This window comes from Kogia breviceps, chromosome 3 (genome assembly GCF_026419965.1).
Source record: "Kogia breviceps isolate mKogBre1 chromosome 3, mKogBre1 haplotype 1, whole genome shotgun sequence".
NCBI lineage: Eukaryota > Metazoa > Chordata > Mammalia > Artiodactyla > Physeteridae > Kogia > Kogia breviceps.
In genome coordinates this window covers 145,514,596-145,541,455 of record NC_081312.1, presented here as the reverse complement: position 1 = coordinate 145,541,455, position 26,860 = coordinate 145,514,596, and the positions used below count along the sequence as shown (strand labels likewise).

The 26,860-nt window shown below is 37.0% G+C and overlaps 1 protein-coding gene across 1 annotated transcript in view; it reads right to left on the bottom strand.

The window, feature by feature from the left end:
- PRTG (protogenin) overlaps positions 1–26,860 on the bottom strand; it is a 123,735-nt gene that overhangs the window by 57,763 nt on the left and 39,112 nt on the right. Inside the window, exons 3-9 of the mRNA XM_059056182.2 lie at positions 10,022–10,166; positions 7,921–8,054; positions 6,261–6,398; positions 5,843–6,001; positions 5,075–5,234; positions 3,775–4,022; positions 1,522–1,686 (exon numbers count right to left, since the gene is read on the bottom strand). Of these exons, the coding sequence (XP_058912165.1) occupies positions 1,522–1,686; positions 3,775–4,022; positions 5,075–5,234; positions 5,843–6,001; positions 6,261–6,398; positions 7,921–8,054; positions 10,022–10,166 (1,149 nt within the window). The remainder of the gene's footprint in view (positions 1–1,521; positions 1,687–3,774; positions 4,023–5,074; positions 5,235–5,842; positions 6,002–6,260; positions 6,399–7,920; positions 8,055–10,021; positions 10,167–26,860) is intronic.

Genomic DNA, 26,860 nt, shown 5'->3' with positions numbered 1-26,860 from the left:
ATGTTATCCAGAAAACAAATGAAACTTAATTAAACAAAAGAGTTGCAGAGCGGGCTTCCCTGGTGGCGCAGTGGTTGAAAGTCCGCCTGCTGATGCAGGGGACACGGGTTCGTGCCCCGGTCTGGGAAGATCCCACATGCTGCGGAGCGGCTGGGCCCGTGAGCCATGGCCGCTGAGCCTGCGCGTCCAGAGCCTGTGCTCCGCAATGGGAGAGGCCACAACAGTGAGAGGCCCGCATAACGCAAAAAAAAAAAAAAAAAAAAAAAAGTTGCAGAATAAGGAAATGTTTAAAAGGAGAAAAACTTTGAGATCACAACTTAATTGGAATTGGCAAGCTTTAACCAGTATCTTGCTATGCTAAGACACATTTGCTTGAAGGGTATGGGGGAATACACTTCATATACCAAATAAACCCAAAACAACTACAACAAACACCAGCCTGTGTTTCACCTTAGATATGCATGTCAGAGGTTGTTAAATGTAATTAGGTAACCAGAGAGGTCACAGTTCACTCTAAAATGGAACAGACTCTTAAATGAAAACTGAAATGTGGAATTCAGCATCGAGATCAATGACAATTTTTTCATTTAGTAAAAGTCTGAATTTATAAACATTTACACAAGTAGTAGTATAGAGATATAATAGATCTGGGACCAAATGGACAAAGAAAAAGATGTGAGAATTATTTATATAAAAATGTTTAGAAAACTAAAGGTGGACCATTTCTTGAGGATGCAAAAACATTTGTAAAGGAAAAATAGTATAATTAAGTATATGTTAAACAATCCCCCTTTCACACTGCAGAGTACAAAAATGGGCCATGGAGAGGCCCTGAAGAGAGAGATGAAGAGTCAGAGGAGGAGAAACAGTTCTCCAAGACTATTTTAATGGATAGAATTTCCCACCATTGTAAGAGTATATGGAGGCCTGCCCTCAAAAGGACAGCAACTCAATTTCCAACCCCAGGTAACAAACTGAACAGGCAATACTTTCCTGCTTATGCAGAATAAGTACAATGTATCTAAAAATAAACTAACTGCTATCTGATTTTATAAGAATTTTTTTAACTGACAAGTACTAAACTTCTTAAACTCCCAGTTTCAGAAGTCCAATGCCTCTGACCTCCAGTCATTACATACACTCAATATGTAACTGTCATTATATTTTTTCCCACCTAGAGAATCTCACATTTTGTTCTCCTTAGTAAAGAAAACAAAACAAACCAAAAACCCTGCAACACATTTACAATTTAAACCAGGAACTTGAAGAAATAGAAGGACAATTTTGTTATTAAAATTTGTATTACAAATTATAAATGAAAGTGCTCTTCATCATGTTACTGCCAAAAATTGAGAGTAAGATTTGAAATGGTAAATTAGCCTGCTGGTTATCACATTTGCTTTTGTTTTTGTTTTTATACCAAAACCAGGATATTTTCTCTGAGTTAGAACACATATTCATTGAAAGTGATAAAGCATATTACTGTTCATGCTGAGATGACCTAGAGTCACATTTTCTTACCATCCTCTAAAGTTTTCTGTGTCACGTGGTCGGACATCTGACTGGCTCCCATTGGCATATAAGCCACAATGTAGAAAGTATAATTGCTGGCAGGTTCCAAGTCATCAATAAGATAATGAGTTGTGTCATTTCCGATGACTACTTGATACTCTTCATTGTTTAAACCTAGGTTAAGGAATCAGTGTCTAAAAATTATGAATATTCAAAATAAAATTAACAAGACCATTACCATTTTCTTCCACTATGAAACACTGGTCTTTGGATCTCTCTGTTATCTTTTGTGACCCTTTAAAAAATGTGAATAGGAAGGTTTTTATTTTCTAAAAGTAACCATGTCTTGTTACAAATTACTAGTTTGAATTTTTCCTGAATAAATCAAACTGAAAACAATCTTCTCTAAACATCACTTAACATCTAGTCAAAACCCACAGCAGAGACAATGTACAGCAGTAACACAACAGAGTTTAACGCTACAGAATACTGTAGTTCATTAACAGTGTGAATTTTACTTGCTTAAACTCATGGTTTCCTTTTTCTTTTAAACATAAATGGAGAGACAGTAGGGAATGTAATGGCTCTACTCTTTATAAAGACAAACCAAACCAAAAGTTGTCCTGCAAAAGATCTCATTTTGACCCTAGAGATTCTATTAAATTTGACTGACACAAGTTGTTCTTTTTACTTATATTGAAAGCAAAAGAACTGGGAGGCACAGAATGTACTTCAAAATGTTTTGTTCCACAATGAGGTTTTTCTTCCCCCTGCCAGAGAGGAAAAAATTTCTCAGCAATCCTTAATAAAATATGCATAGCAAGGTATAGAAGAGGATTTGTCTTTGTGGGATTTAATTCCTACAGAGTAAACTTGTAAAGTGGAACAAGAGCACTGGCAGCTACTGTGCTTTGTGAACAATTCACAGTAAGTGCACGTCAACTTAATCAAAACTTTCTAAGGATGGGGCCCCTTCTCTCCACACTGGATTTATAAACAAAACAGAAGGCAAATTCCACCATTAAGTTTTCCCACATTTCTGAATTAACTTGATAGCATTTTAATTAGACAAGATTACAGGCATTTCACAACAGACTAGCTAATGGTTCGTTAATTAGGAACTGCATAGTACGATTTCTGACCTACCAAACAAGGTCCTTGAGTTCGAATTAAAAAGCCTTGTTCTGCCTTTGAATAGACCACTGAGCCGCATGTGGAGGGCTCTAATGAAACAACCATAATAGCGAACAAGAGTGGTCTCCACCAAAACCAGCATTCCTTTTACCTTCTTAAATCATTAAAAAGGGAATTAACATACTCCAACATGCTCAGTTAACAGACTTTCATTCTTCTTGCTACCATGACCCCTGATTTAAATTCAAAATACTCCTTTTCAAAATACTACTTCAAAGTACAAAACACAAACAAACAACAAACCACCTGTTTCTACAAACAATTTTATTATATCACCATTCTTTGGGTATCTGAATTTGTTTGGAATGTCTATCACATAAAAGTAGGCTGTTTTGTATACAACTAAAATCTGTAAACCTCTGCCATTGTTTCCATGAGAAATCAATAGTGAAATCTCTAGGATTTATAACTAGTTTTTCCTTTTCCTCTAAATTTTTGCCAAAAGAAAATATGAGGATAAAAAAGATTCCAGAAATGGAACTGAATAAACATTTTAAGAAAGATTTGATATCCACTTTTATATAATAAATGAGATATCAATAAAGAGTGTCCTGCTCAATTTTTAGAGAGTTCTATGAGATTTGAGAAAATAATCAAATTATATAAAATCATATTACGGGGAATCTGAAAATGTTTACTTTCCCCTTTAAAAATAATATGCTATAGTGACTACAGTTCACCTTATTATTTTATTAAGCAGTTACACCATTGTTCCTATGTAACTGCATACTTAAATTGATATATTTAAGTCTTAGGTAAGGAATTTACATCTCAGCTGAAACGAAATTCGTAAGTACAACACCCTGTAACTTTTAGCAGGCAGAGATGGTACTTATTTCTAAACTATAACTAAATCTTAAACTATACTTATATACCTAAAGTATACAACAATACAAAATTTAACAAAAAAAATTATACACAGGTGATATAGTAATTACTTTATTAAAAGAGGTAAATGCCATAGAACTTCAAAAATATTTTGTGGATTATGTGAGACATCATTTATATTGAAAACAAATTCCTGACAGTAAATAGCACATAAAAATAAATAGTACTCAAATTGCTTACCTTCTGCTTTCATGTAGTGCACAGAATAAGCAATGACTTTGTCTGAATTATAAAGTGGCCTCTCCCAAGCTAAAAGGATGGCTGAACTTGACATGGTTTCAGCATGCACATTATAGGGAGCACTGGGTCTGTCTTCTGACATTACTACAGTCAGTCTGGCTCTAGATAAAATAGATCCTTGGCTGTTCTCAGCCATGCACTGATAAATAGCATCATCTTCAGGAATAATCTGGTTAATTACCAATTTACTGAGGAAAGAAAAAAATTATTTCAATGAAAATTCTAAGGATTACATAAAAATAAAGTAAGCTATTACTAAGTGCACTCTTAATTTTATTTATTTATTTATTTATTTTATTTATTTTTTTGAGGTATGCGTGCCTCTCACTGTTGTGGCCCCTCCAGTTGTGGAGCACAGGCTCTGGACGCGCAGGCTCAGCGGCCATGGCTCACGGGCCCAGCCGCTCCGCGGCATGTGGGATCTTCCTGCAACGGGGCACGAACCCGTGTCCCCTACATCGGCAGGCAGCGGACTCTCAACCACTGCACCACCAGGGAAGCCCTGCACTCTTAATTTTAAAAAACAAATTATTAAGAACAAAAAACTGTGTGACCAGCCCTACTAAAAAAATCTATATGAATTGCTTAAAATTACTCTTATTTTCTGAGTCTATATAAATAAGTACTTGTGATATCCAAATCCTGTTTGCTTTAGGTGACAGCTTAATCCCTTTTTTAAAATTTGGCTTTTATTTAAAAAGTATATTAATCTGTAGTAGCATCTAAATATCTATAACATTGTAATGTTACATAAAATTCAGGTCAACAAAAATGTTCAAAAGTTTTGTTCAACATACAAGAGTGATACAAGAAGATTCATATTTATACTAATAAAAATGAGTTCTTAAAATAATTTTTAAAACTGTGGAGGAACTCTAAGAGACTTCATTATTTCCTTCTAAATTCCTCACTTTATGGAACAAGGAACTGAGACTCCAAAGGGTTAACATGCTTGCTAATAACTTAGCTGGTGGCTTAGCAGGACCAGAACCCAGGTCTGGGAAACTGTTCCAACATTCATTTCATTATAATCTACCACTTCCGCGATCCACATATAAAATACAAAAGGATTTTTGACATGCTGATATTACAGTCTTAAGTTAATTTCTTATTGATTTTACTTCAGTTTAAAATACCAGGATAATTTAGGTATCTGATATTATAACTATAACCGTTTCACATAAGAATTACTAAAGCCATTATATCTTATCTAGAATAGTAGCAAAGTGACTTAGCCCACCTGTTGTACATTTTAATTCTACCATTTGAATGTATCTTCCTTCCGTTTTTCAACCATGACATTTTGGGTGAGGGGATTCCTTCTGCCTGACATACAAATCGAGCAGTACCAGCTCGAGGCCTCGTTAAACTTTCTGGCCATTCGACAAATGAAGGAGGAGCTATTTTTAAAGAAAAAAGAAAATATTTTTGTGGTCCAAACGGGAATGATATAGAGTCAAGGAAGAGTACAGCAAGTGACGCAAGTCCCACCCCGGAAAATATTTGACATTCTGATCTTCCTGTCTACACTCTACATCTATCTATCTCTCCAGATGCCTTTTCTCTGCATTTCTCAGTTAATGTCCACTTTCCCCAGGCTTTCCCCATTGACACCATCTTTACAAACACACCAAATATATGTGTGCCATAATCCTAACTTAACCAGGCTCAATATACAGCCACTTGTGAACGCATTGAGACAACAGATTAAAATCTTAGACTGGTCAATGGGTATATGAATTTGTAGGTGGATGAGAAGGAAATTAAAAAGGAAACTTAAAGTAACTAAGAAGGACCATAATGTTATAAAAGCAAACAGGATGGTAACTTCAGAGTGATTCTAGTTATATTTTAACATAGGGCTTTAATTTTCTCCTAAAATTCATCACTAGTTTACAATTTCATATCAACGCTACAAAATTCAAGAAAAGTGGAAGTAAGCTACGAGATAAAACAGCAAATGTTAAAATGTAAGATTCTTCTCATTGCAGAAGGAAAGAAAACATACCTAATACAGTTAAAGTTGCCATGGCAACTGTAAAGTTGCGTGTGCCCGGGGTAGTTGCCCGACAAACATATACTCCAGCGTGTTGCAGCCTGATGTCAGATATCATGAGATTACCATTTCCAAGTACCCGAGTATTGAAGACATCAATGGACTTGTGATCTATTTCAAAAAGAACACTTCAGTTAAAACAATGTAACGTGATCTAAAATTTGTCAAAAGATCACTATTCAAACGATCATTATCATAAAAAGTCTAAAATTTTCTATGCTAAAACTTTTCCTCTACACACTGAAATACCAGAAAGTTAAAAGCCACAAAATTGCCAAACATGTGTGCTGTATATAAAATAAACATGTTATCAGTTTCACCCGTATGAACAAAGTTAAAGGAAAAGACTTTTTTTTTTCCTAAGACTTACCAAGACGGCTCCAAGAAATGATTGGTTTGGGATTTCCTGTGGCCGCACATTCTAAAACAACAGTCTGATGAAGAGACGTTGTTATGTTCTGTGGACCTGCTATAATGGTTGGTGTGTGGAAGGATTTAGACGCCTTACCTTTGAGATGGAAAAGGCAGGATATAAGAAAAAATTATAAATAAGATATAATGAATGAAATGAGTTAAAATATCTATTCTGAAGTTTTTCACTTTTTTCTTTTTTCAAAACAACTTTATTGAGATATAACTCACCCATTTGAAGTACATAATTCAATGGTTTTTAGTACTTCCAGAGTTATACAACTATTACCATAATCAATTTTAAAACATTTTCATCACCCCAAAAAGAAACTCCATCGCATCAGCAATCACTCCCCAATCTCCTCTCCCCACGGCCTGACAACTACTTTGTGTTCTGGATTTGCCTATTCCAGACATTTCATAAAAAAGGAACCATACATTATGTGGTCTTTGGGGACTTGCTTTTCACTTAACATAATGTTCAAGGTTGATCTAAGCTGTAGCATGTACCAGTACTTCATTTCTTTTTATTGAATAATAATAATAGATTAATACTTAATTAAATGGATAAGACACATTTTATTTATCCATTCATTGGTTGATGGACACTTAGGTTGTTTCCATATCATCCACTTTTAATTGACATTCAAACACTGACTTAATGCTTTCACTAATCTTGTTAGGAATTTATGTGACAGTGGCGAGAACAAAGAAGTGTGAGAGTGCTTTTGTCTTTATGCTTCATACCAAGAAGCTAATAGATACCACCTAAAATTAAAACATGGCATTAAAAATTTACTTTCAGTCTCTATGTTCCTGTGAAAAAATTTCTGGTCTTAAAGGATCTTTTAGGAAGTAATATCTCTTGTGAAGAGTAAACACTCATGTGAAGTTCAACAATGTCTTTAGGTCTGGTTTTCTTCCACTACATTCAAGTAAATTTAATTATTTAAAAATAAAAAACTAGCATCTATGTATAATTCCATTTTAATAAAATAAATATTTCTTTCTTCATATTCATCTCTCAAGTTAGTTTCCCTTCTAACTATATTTATGAATGGCAAAATATATGAAATTATTTTCACTTAATGTTAACAGTGATAATCTCTGGATATGGAACTAGGGACATTTTAAAAATATATCTTTGTACTTCTTACACTGTTTAATGTAAAAAAATTATTTTACTTTTATAGATATTACTCTTTAAAATAAAACATGCATCATTTCTACAAATGCAAATTATAATTTTTCTTAAAACAACAAACAGAAAAACCCAAACTGGAAACAAATGTATTTTTATTGACAATGGACAATTTTAGTGGAAATAGATGATTATTATTCTTTTTTGAGCTTTTCTGTATTTTGTATTTTAAAAACAAAAATGAAGTATTTACAAAACAAAAATTCAATCTTTCTTAAAGATATTGATATTGACATATAAAACAAGTTAGTTTGAGAAGAAGGTTGCTTAAATAGATAAAAATGATCATTTTTCAAAGAGATTACAATAAAATTTAAATGTAATTAAAGTACTACTTTATGGTATACTATTATAGCCAGAGAAGGCAAATTAATAGCTGGTCCAATTAAAAACTGAAAAATCAACTTATGTATGGTACCTGGAATCACTGTGAGCGAGGCCTCCATACTTTTACGTCTGTGGGCTACAGTAGCAGCAACACAACGGTAATTTCCAGCATCCTTTTGGTCAACATCATAGATCTGCAATACTCCTGTTGGTAGTGCAGTTACCCTGTCATGAGAGGAAACATGATTAAACTCTCTGTAGTAGATTTTATATTTTATCTTAACATATATTCTATGATAAAAATTCATATACTCAACTTTTTAAAAATGCCATATGCAATAATACTTTAAAGACTTTAAAAAATATTAGCTTGATTTAATTGTTTTCATTTGGGTTACTACAACTCTCTAAAACATAAGTAATTATGCTGTATCTCAGCAGTTCTCAACTTTTTGGCACCAAGAATGGGTTTCGTGGAAGACAATTTTTTCCCGAGTCCCCCCAGGGATGATTAGAGCGCATGACATTTATTGCGCGCTTTATTTCTATTATTATTACATTGTAATATATAATTAAATAATTATACAACACACCATAATGCAAAATCAGTGGGAGCCCTGAGCTTGTTTTCCTGCAACTAGATGGTACCATCTGGGGATGGTGGGAGACAGTGACACCTGAAGTGTGTTGCTTATGTCCTGTCTACTCTGTAAGACGCAACTTAATTGTCACTTGCCACTGATAGGGTTCTGATATGAGTCTGCAAGCAACTGATTTATTATGGTCTCTGTAGAGCCAAACCTCTCTGCTAATGATAATCTATATTTGCAGCCACTCCCCAGTGCCAGCATCACCACCTCGGCTCCACGTCAGATCAACAGGCAGTAGATTCTCATAAGGAACGTGCAACCTAGATCCCTCACATGTGCAGTTCACAGTAGGGTTTGCGTTCCTATGGGAATCTAATGCTGCTCAGGAGGCGGAGCTCAGGCGGTAATGTGAGCGATGGGGAGCGGCTGTAAATACAGATGAAGTTTTGCTGCTCACCTGCCACTCACCTCCTGCTGTGCGGCCTGGTTCCTAACAGGCCACAGGCAGGTAGGTAATGGCCCATGGCCCAGGTATTGGGGACCCCCGCTGTATGCGATTTGTGAAATCTATCAGTGTAATTTTACACAGAATCTCACTTGACATTATAGCTTACATTTAGCTAACTGGTGGTCTAGAGTTTAGTATGATATTTTTCAAATACCTGATTTTTTGCCTTTTAATATCTGTATATTCTCCAAGATATATCTGAATGTAAGTTTTTTTTTAAGCTCTTCCTTGAATAACTTTGTCCATCTTAGTTCTCTCTACCATTTCAGCAAATGATTTTTGCCTCCTAAGGAATATTGCTACTCATCAGGATTGGAATCAAGCTTTTTTTTTTTTTTTTTTTTTTTTTGCGGTATGCGGGCCTCTCACTGTTGTGGCCTCTCCCGCTGCGGAGCACAGGCTCCGGACGCACAGGCTCAGCGGCCATGGCTCACGGGCCTAGTTGCTCCGCGGCATGTGGGATCCTCCCGGACCAGGGCACGAACCCGTGTCTCCTGCATCGGCAGACGGACCCTCAACCACTGCGCCACCAGGGAAGCCCTGGAATCAAGCTTTTGAAGTTGCTGCCGAGTTGACCCCTAAACTCCGACCACCTTCAGGTGTCGACCACCACATCACTAGGTGTGTGTATGCGCGCGAGCGTTTGCGTGTGTGTGTGTGTGTGTGTGTGTGTAGTGTAGAGGGGGTTGGTAAGCAGAAGGCAGAGACAAGTGGGCAACCACCACTGCGTATACAGGAGACCCTTACACCAGCACTACTATCCCCAGCACTAGAAGTGTAATTCAGTTTCCTAAATCCTTGGGCTGCCATCCAGGTACTCAGGTGGTCCCATGATTGGAAAAGACGTATGAGGAAAGGAACAAAGCACTAAGGTAGAGTATCTGAATTCTGATCTGAACCAAAAAACCAGGAACTATGCCCCATGTACCAGAGACTGATGATCTAATTCTTTGCCTAAGTTTGCAATGTCTTTAAGAAATTGGTTATTGTTACCATAACGAAAATAAGCTCCACAGTGGTCTTTCCCATATACAGTTTTATGATGAAGTCCTTGTCATTCCTGTATCATATTCAAAGACAAAAGCTGTATTTACCTGTCCATAGTTACAGGTAGAGTTGTCCGATTTAATTCCCATGTTATGACTGCAGGAGGGTTTGATGAAATCTTGCATGCAAATCTAGCAACTCCACCTTCTTGGACCTCAGTAGAAATTGGCTGAACTTCAAATGCAGAAATAGCTATAAGATAAAGTTTGTCAAATTCAGAATAAGTACCTGTACTATCATACTATACTTGGAAATAACATTATGCTAGATATTATTTATCAAACTTGAACTCCTGCCCAGACATAAGGCCAACTCAACTTAACAAGCACAAAGAGAAATTAAGGAATAATTTTAGAAATACCACTGGGCAGTTGTCCAGCTAAAGGAGTTTGGTCTTTCCCAAAATGAAATTCTCAAGAAACTCAGATCTATTTCAGAAAAAAATTAATATAACTGAAACAAAAATAAGCAATTACCAATGGCATGTAATGATATACTAAGCTATGTAGTACAAATCTCAAACACTATTGTATTTCAGAGGAGAGGGAAATCATTAAAGACAGATTAGTCAGGTAAAAACCTTTTACAGGGATTGGTTGTGAATTGAGTTTCGAAGAGTCCTTTGGGTTTAGATGGAAGGAGAAAAAAAAGGACATTCTAGGTTAAAGGAGTAACATGAAGGCAAGCACAGAAGTAAGAAATGTGCAGCCTGCGTTCACAAGATTCTACGGTAACAGCCAGGACTAACTATTGTAGAATAAATCAGATAAAGGGTTCATGGAAAAGTGAAAGGAGAGTAGAGATAAAACAGATTTGTACCATGGTACAAATTAAGGCATCACTGAAAAGTTTTGAGCAAAGGAGTGTCATGAAAACAGTAGTGTCTGGGAAAAATTAATCAGGTACTGTTAGATAGGATGGATTGAAGAAAAAGAGCCTTAAATCAAAAGACCAACAGTCTGTTTAAATCAAAATGAAAGAACTGGGTGGTGGCAGTAAGAACAGAGAGATTCTACAGGTACAATGAAAACAGAGACTTGGTTCTTATTACACAGACATGTCACTCCATGTCTGGAATCAAATGAGGTTGGTATTGATGGAGCAAAATGAGAGAGGAAAGAGTGAAGACAAATGATGCGTCTGATGAATAAAAAGGTACACAGACTCGAGAGACTATCTTTTGACTTAAGTAAGTCTTAAGTGTTGATATTTTCTAGATAATTCTTCTTTAGTATTCTAGACAAGCCTCTAGGAACTGGTCATCATGTCCATGGTTTCACATTTTGATGGAGTCCAGACTCCAGGTAATAGAGTAGCTTGCCTTCCCTCTACTAAGTCTTCCAGGATATAAAGAAAGGGCCCCAATGATAGTCTTACTCCCCATCCTCAAACTCCAGCTCAAAAAATATATATGCCTTTACAATTTACCAATAAAATGAGAAATTATGAAGAAAAATAGAAGGAATAAGGGCTAGATGCCTTATGCTTCATTGGACTGGGAAGGGTAAAAGGTCACAGAAGACTAACAAATTCTGCCTTGGACTTGACTTCATTAATCTGTAAATGAATCATGGGCCTTCAGAGGTATGGAACAAAGTGAATAAAAGTGAAAATATTCTTAGGAGTACTACTTCCAAGAAGGGTGGAGTAGGGGTAAATTAATACTTTATTTATGTAGGTAACAAAAAACTCCTACTTCTTTAAGAATACTGTTTTCAAACTGCTGTTGTCAGTGGACCCACAAGGTCAAAAGCATTTTTATGATAATCATTCTTTGCCTTTTTCACTTTCATTTCTATTGAGTATATAGTGTTTCCAGAAGCTACATGATGAGTGATAAAGTAACAGACCTAATGCAGCGTGAGAATCCAGCTGTCTTCTATTAAGCTAATTAAAGAGATTTGGGCAAATGTAAAACAATGTCACTCCTCTCACTAAAATATTTTGGAATAGTTATTTTTCATTAAATGTGTATGTTAATATATAATTGATCAATGTTTTCATTTCAAAATTAATGAATATTTTTAAAATTTCTAAGTTTTGATTTCTAATAATAAAGTATCAACAGATATAACCCATATAAATAAAAGCTCTTTGAGGTCCTCAAAAAGTTTTAAGTATATAAAGAGTGAGACTAAAATGTTTAAGAATCACTATTCACGAACACCAAACTCTCAAAATCAATAGTTTTTCTTTTTAATTGCTTCTGTAATCACTTTCTAGGATATTAATCCATTTACAAACAAATAACAATGTAAGCTTATCTTTCATTTAATTAACTAAACTTTTGTCGAATATATTCATATTTCGGGGGAATTGAGACCTAAGTTTTGAAAAAAGTTTGATGCCTGCTTTATGAATTATTAATTGCTCTTGATTCCATATTTATTTTTTCCATGTGTGAGGAGGTGACCTTTTAGCTTTAGTTGTCATTGATAATCCCATCTATATTCAATTTACAGACTTCAAAGTGGGAATTTTTATCTTACTCTTTCCCAGCATTTACCTCCCCAGATTGAAATATCTAATATAGTTTAACTTTTCTTCATAAAGCAGTAGTTCCTCCAACCCCGTCTATTTGAACAATTTCTTCTTCCATTATCCCATTACAATGAATCAAGCACCTAATTCAGTATGTTTTATCTGATACACATACATGTGAGACATATCTCTATCTATCAATATACATTTCATATCTGACTTCTCTCCATCCCTAATAGTACTCTTTTTTATTAAGGTCCTTATCACCTACTGCCTGGAAGTCTTGCTGGAGTGTCTTAGGTGAGATCTGTCCTGACAACAGAGTTACCTTCCAGAGTGATGGTCATAAAGTACAAATTTGATTTGTGTTACTGATGAATTATTTTGTCCTTGTAAAACTCTGTCACTCTGTATTCAACCACTTGAAATTATGTTCCACGGACACAACTATTTCTAATTCTCTGAATATACTATATTTCACACTTCTGAGCATTTATATGAGCTTTCCTTCTCTTTCAAATATCCTAGGTCTCTTTGTCCAGCTGATGAAATCCTATCATCATTTAAAGCCTCGTTCTCTTGTCTGAACCTTTGGGAAGCTGTTCCTGACCTTCTTCTCTACTTCTGTAAAATGAAGAGACCTTTATTGCTACTTTTATCCCACAGCATTATAGTCACTTATTCACAAGTCCTTCTCCCATTCTACACTCCGAGCTCAAGGAGGCTGAGTAGTGGGTCATATTCTTTGCAGGATCCCTTAAGTCAATGAATGGCACAGACTCCCCACTAAAACAATACTTGTTGAATTAAACTGAAATTTAAAAACTGTTTTCCAATCCTATTAGGTCTTTAAACAAAGTAACCAGAAACATAGGGAGTTTCCCAGGTATAAATACCAAGGCTTGGGATGAGAAGAAAATAATGCTTTTTATTATTTTGTTTGCTATAACTCTAAACAACCCCCCATATACTTCAGTGTATTATTTTTAGAGACAAATATCTGTCCCTTCTCTCTTAAAGTATTTTTATAAAGATTAAATAAACCAACATAGTGAGGGCTTTTTATATATTATAAAACTTTTTATCAGTGTTGTGATTACTGAGAACAATATAATCACTCTGTTGCCTTGAGTAATTTCCCTCCAACCACTTAGGCACTTGACAGTTGTTTTCACTCTGAATCTCATCTAATCAATCAAACAATATGATGCCTCTGAACTACTACCGTTACTTTGAGCAATTCCCTCTTTCCCAGACAAGTAAGTCTATGAAACCCTTAAGCGTTTTTTTACTATAAAAACTGAACTAATTTTGCACTTTAGGTCAAATGGGCTAGAACTCTGGAGTCACAAAAGTCTGAGAACTAAAACATAAATGGATGTATCCTGTAATACAGCAAGGATATTTACTTATTTTTGGTGGTGTGTGTGTGTGTGTGTGTGTGTGTGTGTATGAAACAACTTTACTGAGATATAATTCACATTGCATGTGATTTATATTCCATAATTCACCCATTGAAAGTATACAATTCGATGGGTTTTAGTATATTCACAGAGCTTGTGACCATCCCCATAATCAATTCTAGAATATTTTCATCACTTCAGAAATAAATCCCATATCCTTCAGTTATCACTCCCTAATCTTCCCACACTCTCTCCACCCCAGCCCTAGGCAATCTTTAATCTAGTTTCTTTCCCCCTCCTTCCAGCTTTATTGAGATATAATTGATAAACAGCATTGTGTAAGTTTAAGGTGTACAACACTGTGTAAGCCTGAGGTCTGATACATGTATATATTGGGAAATGATGACCACAATAAGGTTAGTTAATACATCCATCAAGTAAGACTATTTCTTGATCCCATTCTAGTTTTCAGCAAGTTATGAAGCAAGTACTGTATAAAGATTTTTGTTTTAAATCCTCAAAAACACCTTTATACTTAACATGTCTAACTTCTTGGTCTCTTCTGAACCAACCTGCTGGCAAAATGATTTTGCCCAGAGAAGACCAAGCCAGATATTCCTTGGGATTTTCATCAGTACCTCTGAGACTGAAGAGAAAGAGGCAAACATGACTCAATCATAAAAATAAGTTCCTTTTTGCCTTTTGTAACTCCTCCATCTGGGTGCCACCCGCTTCCTCTGCCCTCGCCTCTGGGAACCTGATATATCTGTGTTTTTTATTTCTCTCTACTGCATATTTAAAATCTTCTTCTCCTGACTCCTTCCTTCAGCTTATAAAAGTGATTAAGGACTTCCCTGGTGGTCCAGTGGGTAAGACTCTGCGCTTCCAATGCAGAGGGGTCCCGGGTTCCATCCCTGGTGGGGAACTAGATCCCGCATGCGTGTCGCAACTAAGAGCCCACATGCCACAGGGACGATCCCACGTGCCGCAATTAAGACCCAGAGCAGAATGAATGAATGAATGAATAATAATTTTTTTTAAAAGTGATTCTCGCCCAAACTCAAAACACAAAGAGAACAAAACTCCAGGCCTCTCTTTACAACACAAATCCCTCGAGCAGCTACCCACTCTCTCTCTTCCCCATGGCATCAAAACTTCCCTAAAAAATAGTCAATTCTAGCTGTCTCCTCTTCTTCCTCTCTGGTGCGATGCCTCAAACATCTAATCTGCCTTCTTCCCCTATTACTGAAACAGTGTCTATGACACTGTGCACTCCTACTTCTCTCACTGCCTCTGAGGCTCTCCCTCCTCCTCCTGCCCTCCCTCCTAGAGTTCTCTGTTCTTTTCTCTCTCCATATTCTCCTTGGATGATCTCATCCACTTTCAGTTTTCAACTACATCCATCTGTTGCTTCGGAGTCCCCAGAATACATCTCCAGCTTAGATCACCACGCTTGGAGCTTCATACCCATGGCTCCTACTATCTACTGGACTTCTTCACCTGAAAGTTATAAAATGTACTTCAAACTCATCCTGTCCCAAATGAAATAATCTTCTTTCCTCCCAGCCTGTATCTCTACCTCAGTCGGTCACACCACTGTGCAGCGACTCACCCTGCACTCTCTTCAATCAATCACGACTTCCCACTGATTTTAACTCCTAAACATATATTAAACCCATTCCTGTATCCCTGTCCCAACATCTCTCAATGGAATCACTATAACAGTCTCTTGTCTGGTCTCCCTGCTCTCATTTTCCCTCTTCCCCTTTCACAAACATCCTCCAGACATACAATAGTGTTTGATATGGGCTGCATTTGACTCGTAAGTGGCTTCCATCTATCAATTCAAATGCTCTTGTAAGTCAAATCATTACTGCTAAAATCACCATGAACAACACAATCTCACAAAGAACGTGATTCAATTTTTTTTTTTTTTTTGCGGTACGCGGGCCTCTCACTGCTGTGGCCCCTCCCGTTGCGGAGCACAGGCTCCGGACACACAGGCTCAGCGGCCATGGCTCACTGGCCCAGCTGCTCCATGGCATGTGGGATCCTCCCGGACCGGGGCACGAACCCGTGTCCCCTGCATCGGCAGGCAGACTCTCAACCACTGCGCCACCAGGGAAGCCCCTGATTCAGTTTTAAATGCTGTCCAAAAGCACTGTCTTAGTCACCCTCCTTCTAAATCTTTAAACTGCTTAGCCTAATTACTGGAAAAACTGAATGTACGTATATATCTTTGTTACATTGAAAGGAACTGATATTTTTCTTTCTACTAACTATATATTTTTAACTCTTTGTCACTGGGTACATTCTAAATAAATGAGATTTGTCAGCAGGCTTTTAACAACCCACCCTCACGAAAAAAAGAAGTAGTTTGGCATCAATTACTCCCAAACTATTTATATGGTAAGCATGCAACAGTATTTAAATGGTCAGTGTAAAATAGTTATATAAAAAAGTGAATATTTATGCTATTAAAGGTATACATTATAACTATGACACAAAGAAGTTTATCTCCATGAGTCATATATTAACATCAATCCCACTATTTTATAATCAAACCATTCATTTAATGTGTAGTTAACCCATGCTGACAGGCTTTGAATCAAGCAATTATTCATAAAATTATGGGCCAGATTAACTGTCTCCCTATTCCAGAAAAGGATTTTAATCACACTTATTTTAGAACAATTTTAGACTAAAGTAATCTCTTCTAAATTCATTCATTCAACAATTGTTTATCCAGTGCCTAGTATGTTCAAGATGCCAAGGATCCAATGATGAACAAAACTAACAGAGGCTCTACCCTCAGGAATCTTTGTCTAGCAATGGAGAAAGGCATTTAACTAAATGACTATGTAAGTATATAGTAATTTCAAACTGTGATAGATGCTATGAAGGAAAATTATGGAATATTATGAAAGCACAGAACAGAGGTTAAAATGATGACAGAAATAACTATAGGTTAACACATACTTTATTGCAAGGCAGCAAGTTAAGTACATTACATATTCTAGTTTATTTAATCCTCACAACTATTATTACCCCAGTTTTCAATTCAGGAAACTGAGACACAAGGAGATTAGCAACTTCCTTAAGGTTCTGTAGCCAGTGAGGTGAGGGTACGATCTGAATCCAGGTAATCTCCAAAGATCCCATGTGAATTCTCTCAGTAAAAGCTTGAGATTCTCAAACTTTCTGTGGAAGGCAAACTTACTGGTTCTACTTCCAAGCAATTCTGCTGCTCAAATAGAGGTTCATATGCACTGGCTTTCTAGCTGGGTAAGAATATGTGTTAAATTCCCAAATTTCCAAAACAAATAACACCTTTAAACTCTGGTGTACTAGGATTTTGAAACTATGGGTCTCATCTCAAGTAGTATTATTTCCATTTCTAGGAATCTGTTAAAGATAGGAAAGATAGATATATGCATGTAAATTGAATCAGTCTAAAATTTATTTAGGAATCAAGTAATTTTTTAAAGTATTTTAGAACTTTTATTTATTTATTTTTGACTGCGTTGGGTCTTCGTTGCTGTGCACAGGCTTTCTCTCTAGTTGTGGGAAGCAGGGGCTACTCTTCATTGTGGTGCATGGGCTTCTCATTGTGGTGGCTTCTCTTGTTGCAGAGCACGGACTCTAGGCGTGCAGGCTTCAGTAGCTGTGGCACACGGGCTCAGTAGTTGTGGCTCGTGGGCTCTCAAGCGCAGGCCCAGCAGTTGTGGTGCACGGGCTGAGTTGCTCCACAGCGTGTGGGATCTTCCCGGACCAGGGATCGAACCCATGGAGGAATCAAGCATTTTTTAAAATCTATTTTTAAAAAACTAGTTTACCTCATGGGAATATTAGCTATTCCTTTATTCTTCTTCTCCTAGTTCTAAGCCCATGTACACTTGATCATCAAACAGTCAAATAGCCATAGAGAGATACTGCTTAGAGGCAGGGAGACCTGTTAAGAGGCCATTAGAAAGAGGAGGAGAGACCAGCTGTGAGTTTCAATGACGGCAGAGATGATGGGAATGGAAGGCAGGGCACATACAAAAGATGCTGTGCATTGAACAACACGATGTGGCCACAAGGTGTTCAAGGGAAACAGGAGGAAAGACCGAGTGCTTCTGAGGTTTCTGGCCTACACACCTGGAAGGTTGTGGGATACTATGGAGCCTGAACAGAGAATGTAGGAAGAGTGATCGGATGGACTGATGAATCTGCATCACAGATCCTCATTTGATGAGAATGAAAAGAAACTGGCCATGCTAAGGAAGACTGGGAAACTATAAAATGAGGCCAGAGATTAATAATGTCAACAGTTTCAAATATCTATTCATCCTGATTTTTATTTTTTTAATTTTAAAAATATTTATTTATTTATTTTATTTTTTTGGCTGCATCACACAGGATCTTTTGTTGAGGCATGTGGGATCTTTCGTTGTGGCACGCGGTCTCTTTGTTGCAGCTCTCGGGATTATCTCTAGTTGTGGCGTGCAGGTTCTCTCTCTAGTTGTGGCATGAGGGCTCCAGGGCACGTGTGCTCTGTAGTTTGTGGTGTGTGGGCTCTCTTGTTGAGGCGTACGAGCTCAATAATTGTGGTGCACGAGCTCAGTAGTTGTAGCGTGCGGGCTTAGTTGCCCCACAGCATGTGTGATCTTAGTTCCCTGACCAGGGATTGAACCCGCGTTCCCTGCATTGGAAGGTGGATTCTTTATCACTGGACTACCAGGGAAGTTCCCATCCTGATTTTTAAACTAATAGTTCACATGTTAGGCTGTGGTTAAGATTTAAAGAAAGATATGCATGAGTTTTTATAATAGTGCCCTATAAAAACAACAATGTATAACATGTAAAATTAGTGGAGAAAAGGATTTCCTACTTCTGAGGCTTTGTTGCAATGAGATTAGAAGAAACAGCGTTTACTGTTTTTCCAATCTTAACTTATTTTCATTTCTTGATGACAGAAATTAAGGCATTAGAAAACTGAGGTAAATGATATTAAAACTATGGTAAAATTTAATCTTAGCTGGTTTAAAGAAAATCAGGAAAACATCTAGTACAATACAGGGCATAATTCATGGAGGTGGGGCAGCAGCATAGCCTTGAGGTTAAGAGTGCAGATATTAAAATCTAAAGATCTGGGTTAGAATCACAGCTTTGCATGCATGAGCTGTGTGCCCCTGAGAAGTTACCCCACTCCATGCCTCAGTATTCCCCAGTAAAATGGGGATAATAATAATAGTTTATAAGAATATTTTAAGAATAACATTAAATTATATATACACAAACATGTGTATACACACACACACACACACACAATAATATAAGCAGGTACTTAGGCACTGCTTGGCACCTAGTAAACTAGCAGTGGTACCGGAAGTAGTTAATAGTTACAGGATATCTTGCTATGAATACACTGGTTTTGCTTTCAGAACGATAACTTAAAGAAAGTCAAACAAAGGATGTTAGTGACCACTATACGACCACTATACAATAAAAATAAATTTTAGGGGCTTCCCTGGTGGTGCAGTGGTTGAGAATCTGCCTGCTAATGCAGGGGACACGGGTTCAAGCCCTGAGCTGGGAAGATCCCACATGCTGCAGAGCAACTAGGCCCGTGAGCCACAACTACTGAGCCTGTGCATCTGGAACCTGTGCTCCACAACAAGAGAGGCCGCGACAGTGAGAGGCCCGCACACTGCGATGAAGAGTGGCCCCCGCTCGCTGCAACTAGAGAAAGCCCTCACAAAGAAACGAAGACCCAACACAGCCAAAAATAAATAAATAAGTAAATAATTTTTTTTTAAAGGCAGATGCTTACAAAAATAATAATAATAAAAAAATAAATTTTAAAGCCCTAACAAAGGTAGAGGTATTCTAAGATTTTAAATTTTCTTTTTTTTCCCTACTAATCCAGACTATGTAGCTTTTACATAAAGGTACATAAAGTGTAGATAAACAGGGACTTTCCTGGTGGTCCAGTGGTTAACAATCTGCCTTCCAATGCAGGGGACGCCGGTTCAATGCCTGGTTGGGGAACTAAGACCCCCACATGCCACAGGGCAACTAAGCCTGTGCACCGCAACTAGAGAGCCTGTGTGCTGCAGCTACAAAACCCATGTACTCTGGAGCCCCTGTGCCAAAACGAGAGAGAAGCCCAAGTGCCACGATGAAAGGTCCCACAAGACGCAATGGAGATCCTGCATGCCACAACTAAGACCCAATGCAGTCTAAATAAATAAATATAATTTTTTTAAAGTGTAGAGAAACAGAAATAATTTTCCCATTTTTAACGTGAATAGATAAATTATTTGAAGAGGATAAAATCCCCTACTTCAATGATGAAATAATAAGGGGCTAGATTACAAGAGGATCTCTAGCTGTGGAATTATGTATTTTGTACTTATATTTTTTCCTACAAAAAACATAATTAAGAAAAATTAATGACATTTAAAAATAAATTTTATATGCCTTATGGTGCATAGATTGAAGGAAGAGTCTGCATAAATTTTCTACCATTGCTCCACTACCTGATAAAATCCCTCATCCTGGGACTTCCCTGGCAGTCCAGTGGTTAAGACTCCATGCTTCCGCTGCAGCGGGCATAGGTTTGATTTCTGGTCAGGGAACTAAGATCCCACGTGCTGCGCAAACAGGCCAAAAAAAAAAATCCCTCATCCTTAATTTTTATCTGCCTTTTTAGTACTTTGAGCTTATCGTTCTTTGGGTAGTTATCATCCATGATCTATGGATGCTTGATTCCCTCCCCAGTCAGTGCCTTCAATGTGAAAAATGAGAAAAAGAACATCTGAATAAAATCTACTTTTCAATAAAAAAATAAATTACTTAAATATTTGTATCAAAACTTAGAAACTTCAGAAAAGCATGCACAAATATGATATATCATGACAGTCTTAAACTTTGTTTCTTGGCAAGTATTTGTTTTTCTATTTTAATTTTTTTAAGTGTGGTGTTAAACTGAGTAAATGAATACATCTTTTACAATGAGTATTAAGTCCCCCCTAAAACTTTAGACAAACTATTTTTGGCATTATCAAAACATGCCGTACTTATTTACAAGGCAAAACATCTTGTATTCTTATGCAAATCTTGATTTCTCCTTGATGTCAAGTTCATTTCTGCCAGTTAGGTATGAGTTTACAAGTCTACAGCCTTCTTGTGAAACCTGACCTCTTTCTTCCCTCCCCAGTCAGTGCTAACATAAACCAAGAGCCCCACAAGAAGTCATTAAAGCAGTGCTGTTAAGAGGCCAGAGCTCTATAAAATAGGCAAGAAACAAGGTCTCAAGAAACATGCACCGTCCTCAAAAACAACCTTGCAAACACAATAAATGTAAGTGCCTATTTTATTTGTGACTTCCTCCTCTTCACCTGTCTACTTAATCATTTGCTTCTATGATTTACAGTCAGAAAAAAAAAAGGATCAAAATGCTAAGAGGAAAAAAAATGCTAAGAAGAAAATTTTTATTTTATTTTATCTTTTTATTATTTTTTATTATTTATTTATTATTTTTTATTTATTTTATTTTTTAAAATTTATTTTATTTTTTAAATTTATTTTATTTTATTTATTATTTATTTATTTAATTTTATTTTATCTGATCAAACTTTTATTTGATCAGAAACCAACATATTAATGTTTCCACCTTGAAAATGTATGACTGTAATATTAAACTAATGCACCATTCATGCTTCTTAAAAGTTGCGACGAATAAAATACTTGATACATGTTGATGTTAAAACCAACTAAAAATTATGAATACACATCTGAAATGACAAGCCATCCAGTAATTTAAAATAAATTCACAAACTATTCCCTAATGTAAGAAAACGTAATTTTCCTTTGTAAATTACATTTAAAATATTCTTTCACTAAACAGAAAAAACTTCAGTTGGTGAGAACTTGAATGCAGGTTTTACACTGGTGGTCCTAACGCTGCACATCAGCCAGGGGATCTGGAGGCCTCAGCTGGTCAAGGACTATACCAGTTGCTACCATCCCACCCCTCCTGGGGGAGTCCTAAGTAGCCAGTAGTCATGTTCCAATACTTCTGTGCTGTTTCCATGGCTCTAGGTCACCAATCAGTAGCTCTGGAGAAATCTATAAACAGCTCATCAAGGAAACGAGGAGATTTCTATCTCAAACACTCAAATGTCCACAATTTCAGAGTTAGTTATGGAGTTTTATATATATTAGCTTAAAGTTTATTTATATGAAACTGGTCTTTCAAATCATGCATTTGTCTACTCCAGGATTTACTAATCAAAACATAGTTATGGGGCTTCCCTGGTGGCGCAGTGGTTGAGAGTCCGCCTGCCGATGCAGGGGAGACGGGTTCATGCCCCGGTCCGGGAAGATTCCACATGCCGCGGAGTGGCTGGGCCTGTGAGCCATGGCCGCTGAGCCTGTGCGTCCGGAGCCTGTGCTCCGCAAGGGGAGAGGCTACAGCGGTGAGAGGCTTGTGTACCGCAAAAAAACCCCAAAAACATAGTTATAACTTCTTACCTCATCAGGTTCAATTCACTTTGAGTCTTCAAACTTGAAGACTGACTTGCAACTAACAGGAAGTAAACAAAAGACCTGATCCAGCATTTAATCAAACCAGGGTAACTGATGCTTTACTTACTGAGATAAAAATCAACCAAGGTACAAGTTTCAAACAGAAGTTGAAAACTTATTACAGCCTTAAGAGTAGGCAAGAAGCTATTTGAACTTTTTAAAAGTTATTTTACAGAAAATTCATCTGTTTAATAAAAATAATGTAATGCGATCATTACATCTTGCATATCGATCTCTTTTTAAAAATCTATACTGAGTATGCAACAGCTATTGTATAAGTGGTTTATTACCTGACTTCTGGTGAATTTAGTATCCTGCTTGAATCTATGGCAATTCTGACAACCAGGTGCTAAGAGGTATACAGTTGCTTTTCAAAGGAAATGTTTAAATCAAAATGTGTCCAAATAAATATAAACAAAATGAAGGCGGAAGCTCTGTAACAAAGTTGGGAACAGGGACTTTCAGAAATAGCTGCTATACGCAAATTTCCCACAGACTAGATTATTTTCCTGTCTATTCCTACTGTATCCATATTGAACGATACCTTTAGTAACATCTGAGAATTCTTTGATATTTTATCAAGCCGAGCCTGGCAAATGCCAGACTTGGCACTCCCCAAACTCAATTTCTTTGTCTGGAAAGAATTACACAAAGCTCTTCAAGTCCCCACTGTCATCTGGGCCACTCGGTGCTGTTCAACAATTCTCTTAACTCATATTAAGAATTGGTTTCAGAAATGCTCTACCTTTCCAATTTATTTAAGTCCCCAGTCACTTTTAACCTAAACTGTAAATTACTTGAGTTTAGAGACACGTCTTACTGGTCTGTATATTGCTAGAACAGTGGCCTGTATACAACAGGCACTTGATAAAGGTTTCTTAAGTAAACTCAGTAAACTCACATCACCACCTACCCCTTAATTACATCAAAAAAACCTCTGCCTCTTATCTCCCTGAGAAGATTAACGTAATTTTGGCTATATCACTACTTACTGTATAACCCAGAGCAAGTTACGTTTGTTTTCTTTTTTTGCCTCACCAGGCAGCTTGTATGTGCAGCCTGTTCCCTGACCATGGATTGAACCTGGGCCCACGTCAGTGAAAGCACTGAGTCCTAACTGGACCGCCAGGGAATTCCCTACTTATTCTTCATAAACACATTCTGTTATGTCAAATAGGATTCTTAAAAGAGTTTTTATGAATACATCAGGTATTGAATGTAAAGCGCTTAGGACAGTGCCTGTAACATTAAAAGCACCTTGACCTACACCTAATACCTTAGGTAAAAATTAACTCAAAATGGGTCACAGAACTAAATGTGAAACACAAAACTATAAAACCTTTAGAAGAAATCATAGAAAAATCTTTGTGACCTGGGTTAGGCAAAGAGGTCTTAGATAGGACATAAAAAACACAATCTGTCGAGGAAAAAAATTGTAAATTGGCTTCCATCAAAACAAAAAAACTTCTGCTCTTGAAAAAAAAACTGTTAAGAGAATGAAAATACAAGCCATAAACTGATGAGGATGTGGGATACCTGGAACTCTCAAACACTGCTGATGGGAATGCAAATTGGTACAGTCACTTTGGAAAATAACTTGGCAATTTCTTTAAAAATTATATACACACTTACTGCAGTCTCACCTTAAATATTTACTAAATAGAAATGAAAATTTATGTTCATGCAAAAACCTGTACAAGAAAACTGATCAAAGCTGCATTCACATAATTGCCCCAAACATAAATAACCAAAGTGTCCTTCAACTTCAACTGGTGAATAGATAAACTGCAGTAAATCTAATACTATGGAACACTACTCAGCAATAAAGAGGAAAGAACTACTGAAACACTCAACAACATATTCAATAGTTAAATCTCAAGGCACTGTGCTAAGTGGAAGAAGCAAGACCGAAAAGGTAACATAATGTATAATCTCATTTATATGACATACTGGAAAATGCAAAATACAGTGGCTTCTAGGAGTCAGGAGGAGGGAAGGGTATGACTCCATAGGCAACATGAGAGAAGGTTCGGGGCAATGAAACCATTCCCTATCCTGAGCTTAGTGAAGGTTACACAACCGTGCATATGCTAAAACTCATAGAACTGTGGACCCAAATAATTTTTACTGTATGTAAATTTAAAAATAAATTTCAAAAAGGCTATGTTCCTTATAAAACAGAGAGACTTTTAATTTTCTCATCACTCTTAATAAAGAATTATAAATTAAGCAAGTTGACAGTACACATAAATTTTAAATGCCAAGTCCTGCAGACCATCTTCACTTCTTCTGTGAGGATGCACCTGATTTTCCCAAATAAAACTACAGAACTCTTACACACTCCCAGGAGCTTGGAGTATCCTGTTTGTCTCACTGTTTTATAAGCTCTACTTTCTGCTTCTACCACAAGACAGAATTTGTCTTTTCATCTTCATATTCCTGGCATAACACCATAGATAGAAAAGGCCCTCATAAACACACAAATAAAGTATGTCCTAGGGTACATATACACTCAGTTCAGTCATCACCCCCTTCATCTGGAGTGCATTCAGAATAATGTGCACACAATAATAATCTGAAGGACTAAGATGGTGAACCTAAGTTTACATTATCTTTAGAATACTATACATGAAAAGTATGTAGAAAAATATGTATCCTAATAACTAGAAATGAATCTACATTCCTGAGGAACAGGAAGAGTAAGGAACTTACAGTCCTATCCCTTCACTTACTGAAATGGTGGGAGAGCAGTCACATCTCTGCTGAGAGGCTAGAAGAGTGGGGAGTCAGTAAGGCAACACACACACACACACACACACACACACACACACACACACACACACAGAGGCATACACCTGAACAGCTTCCGAGTAGCCCAGCCCAGCTCCCTGCCTCTTGATGTCAGCAGCACACTGCAGGACTGCAACTCCTGACTGCATAGACCTTTTTCACAGGCTGATGACCCAGCATATCCCGCAGACACCTGTCAGCTCTAGGCCCCCTGGCATTCTGAGCCCATCTTGGAGAAACTCGTAGTATTCAACCTGACTCAGATGCCATCAGGCCAGGCTTGAAATTGTTTAGAATTTGGTCCTGGAACCAACTGGTTTGATCCAAGGTATCTCACATGAGAAACAGATTTTCTAGATTAGCTACAGGGTTTTGGAATTCTTGTTTGACCAAGACTGCTGAACATCTGAGACCTCCTTCAAGATTAAACTGTCCCACTGCATGCTAAAATAAAGGTGTGTTGTTTCACACATGCATCTGTGCCACATTTTCACTTCCACTCTCCTAAAGCAAAGGTGAAAAGAGTTATTTGAACGAAGATTTTCAATGTTGAAGTTACAACCACTTCTGGCATCTTTACCTACAGCTAATACACAGTTCTCTTTAGCTGCACCTGGACTTAGGTTCTGCTGAATTGATGGTGTTTCCCCCTAAAGAGATCAGCCGTAAGTAGAGAATAACAGGCAATTAGGGTGGCTTCTCAGGACCAAATCATAAAGAACACCATAAGTAGATGTGGAAATGTGATGCTATAAGAGAAAGACTTTGTCTTGGTAGGAATTTAAGGAAGAGATTAGGAGGAAGGAAAAATCACATATCTAAGCAAATAAATAGGAGCATGCTGTCAATAGGAAAAATCCAAGGAAATAAAAAGTTTTCTATAATTGTTTAACCATCATAAAATTACTACCAACATTCCTTGTCTTCCATTCTAGAGCTGATAAAATGAAAATAAACCACTATTCACTTTGCCTTTCATATTTCCCAACTGTTACTTAATCTTGAGTTAAAACAATTTTTTAAAAAATAATCAGTCTCCATATGGTACTCTCATAATCTAGACAGAATCCTGTTAGTTTGGGAGTAAAGTCTGATCTCACTTTGAAAGACATCCCCAACTGGGATTTTCCTCTTCTCAAATTATCTGTCTTCTCAGCAACAGTGTGTGGTCACAGAAGTGTATGAGACATGCTAATGCATTTATCAAGTGATTATTCTTGGCCCCTCTGCTGGCAAAAACAAGCAGGAAATGGTACAGAAAAAACATGCATAGTAAGCCACATTAACCAGCTTCAAAGCCGTTCAACTTGTGTGGCTCCTATGAATTCAAGGGGAAGAGAAAAAGTGCTGTTGCTTTGTCTTCTCCAATACCACTTCCCCTTCAGCGTTTGCCAAGTGATTACCTTATATTGCCTAATCCAAGAAATGCCTTTCTTATGTCTGTTGTCATTCCATAAAGAATTAGTTCTGCTTAATAGCTCAACTGTGCAGGAAGAACATTCCAGGCAATTTTACACTTTGCATCAGTCAGAGAAACAGAAGGATCAAAAAAGCATTAAGAAGAGTGAGGTTTTGTAACAAAATTCATGTCACTTAGCAACTTCATCCGTTTACAAATTTATAATGGGGAAAAAAAAT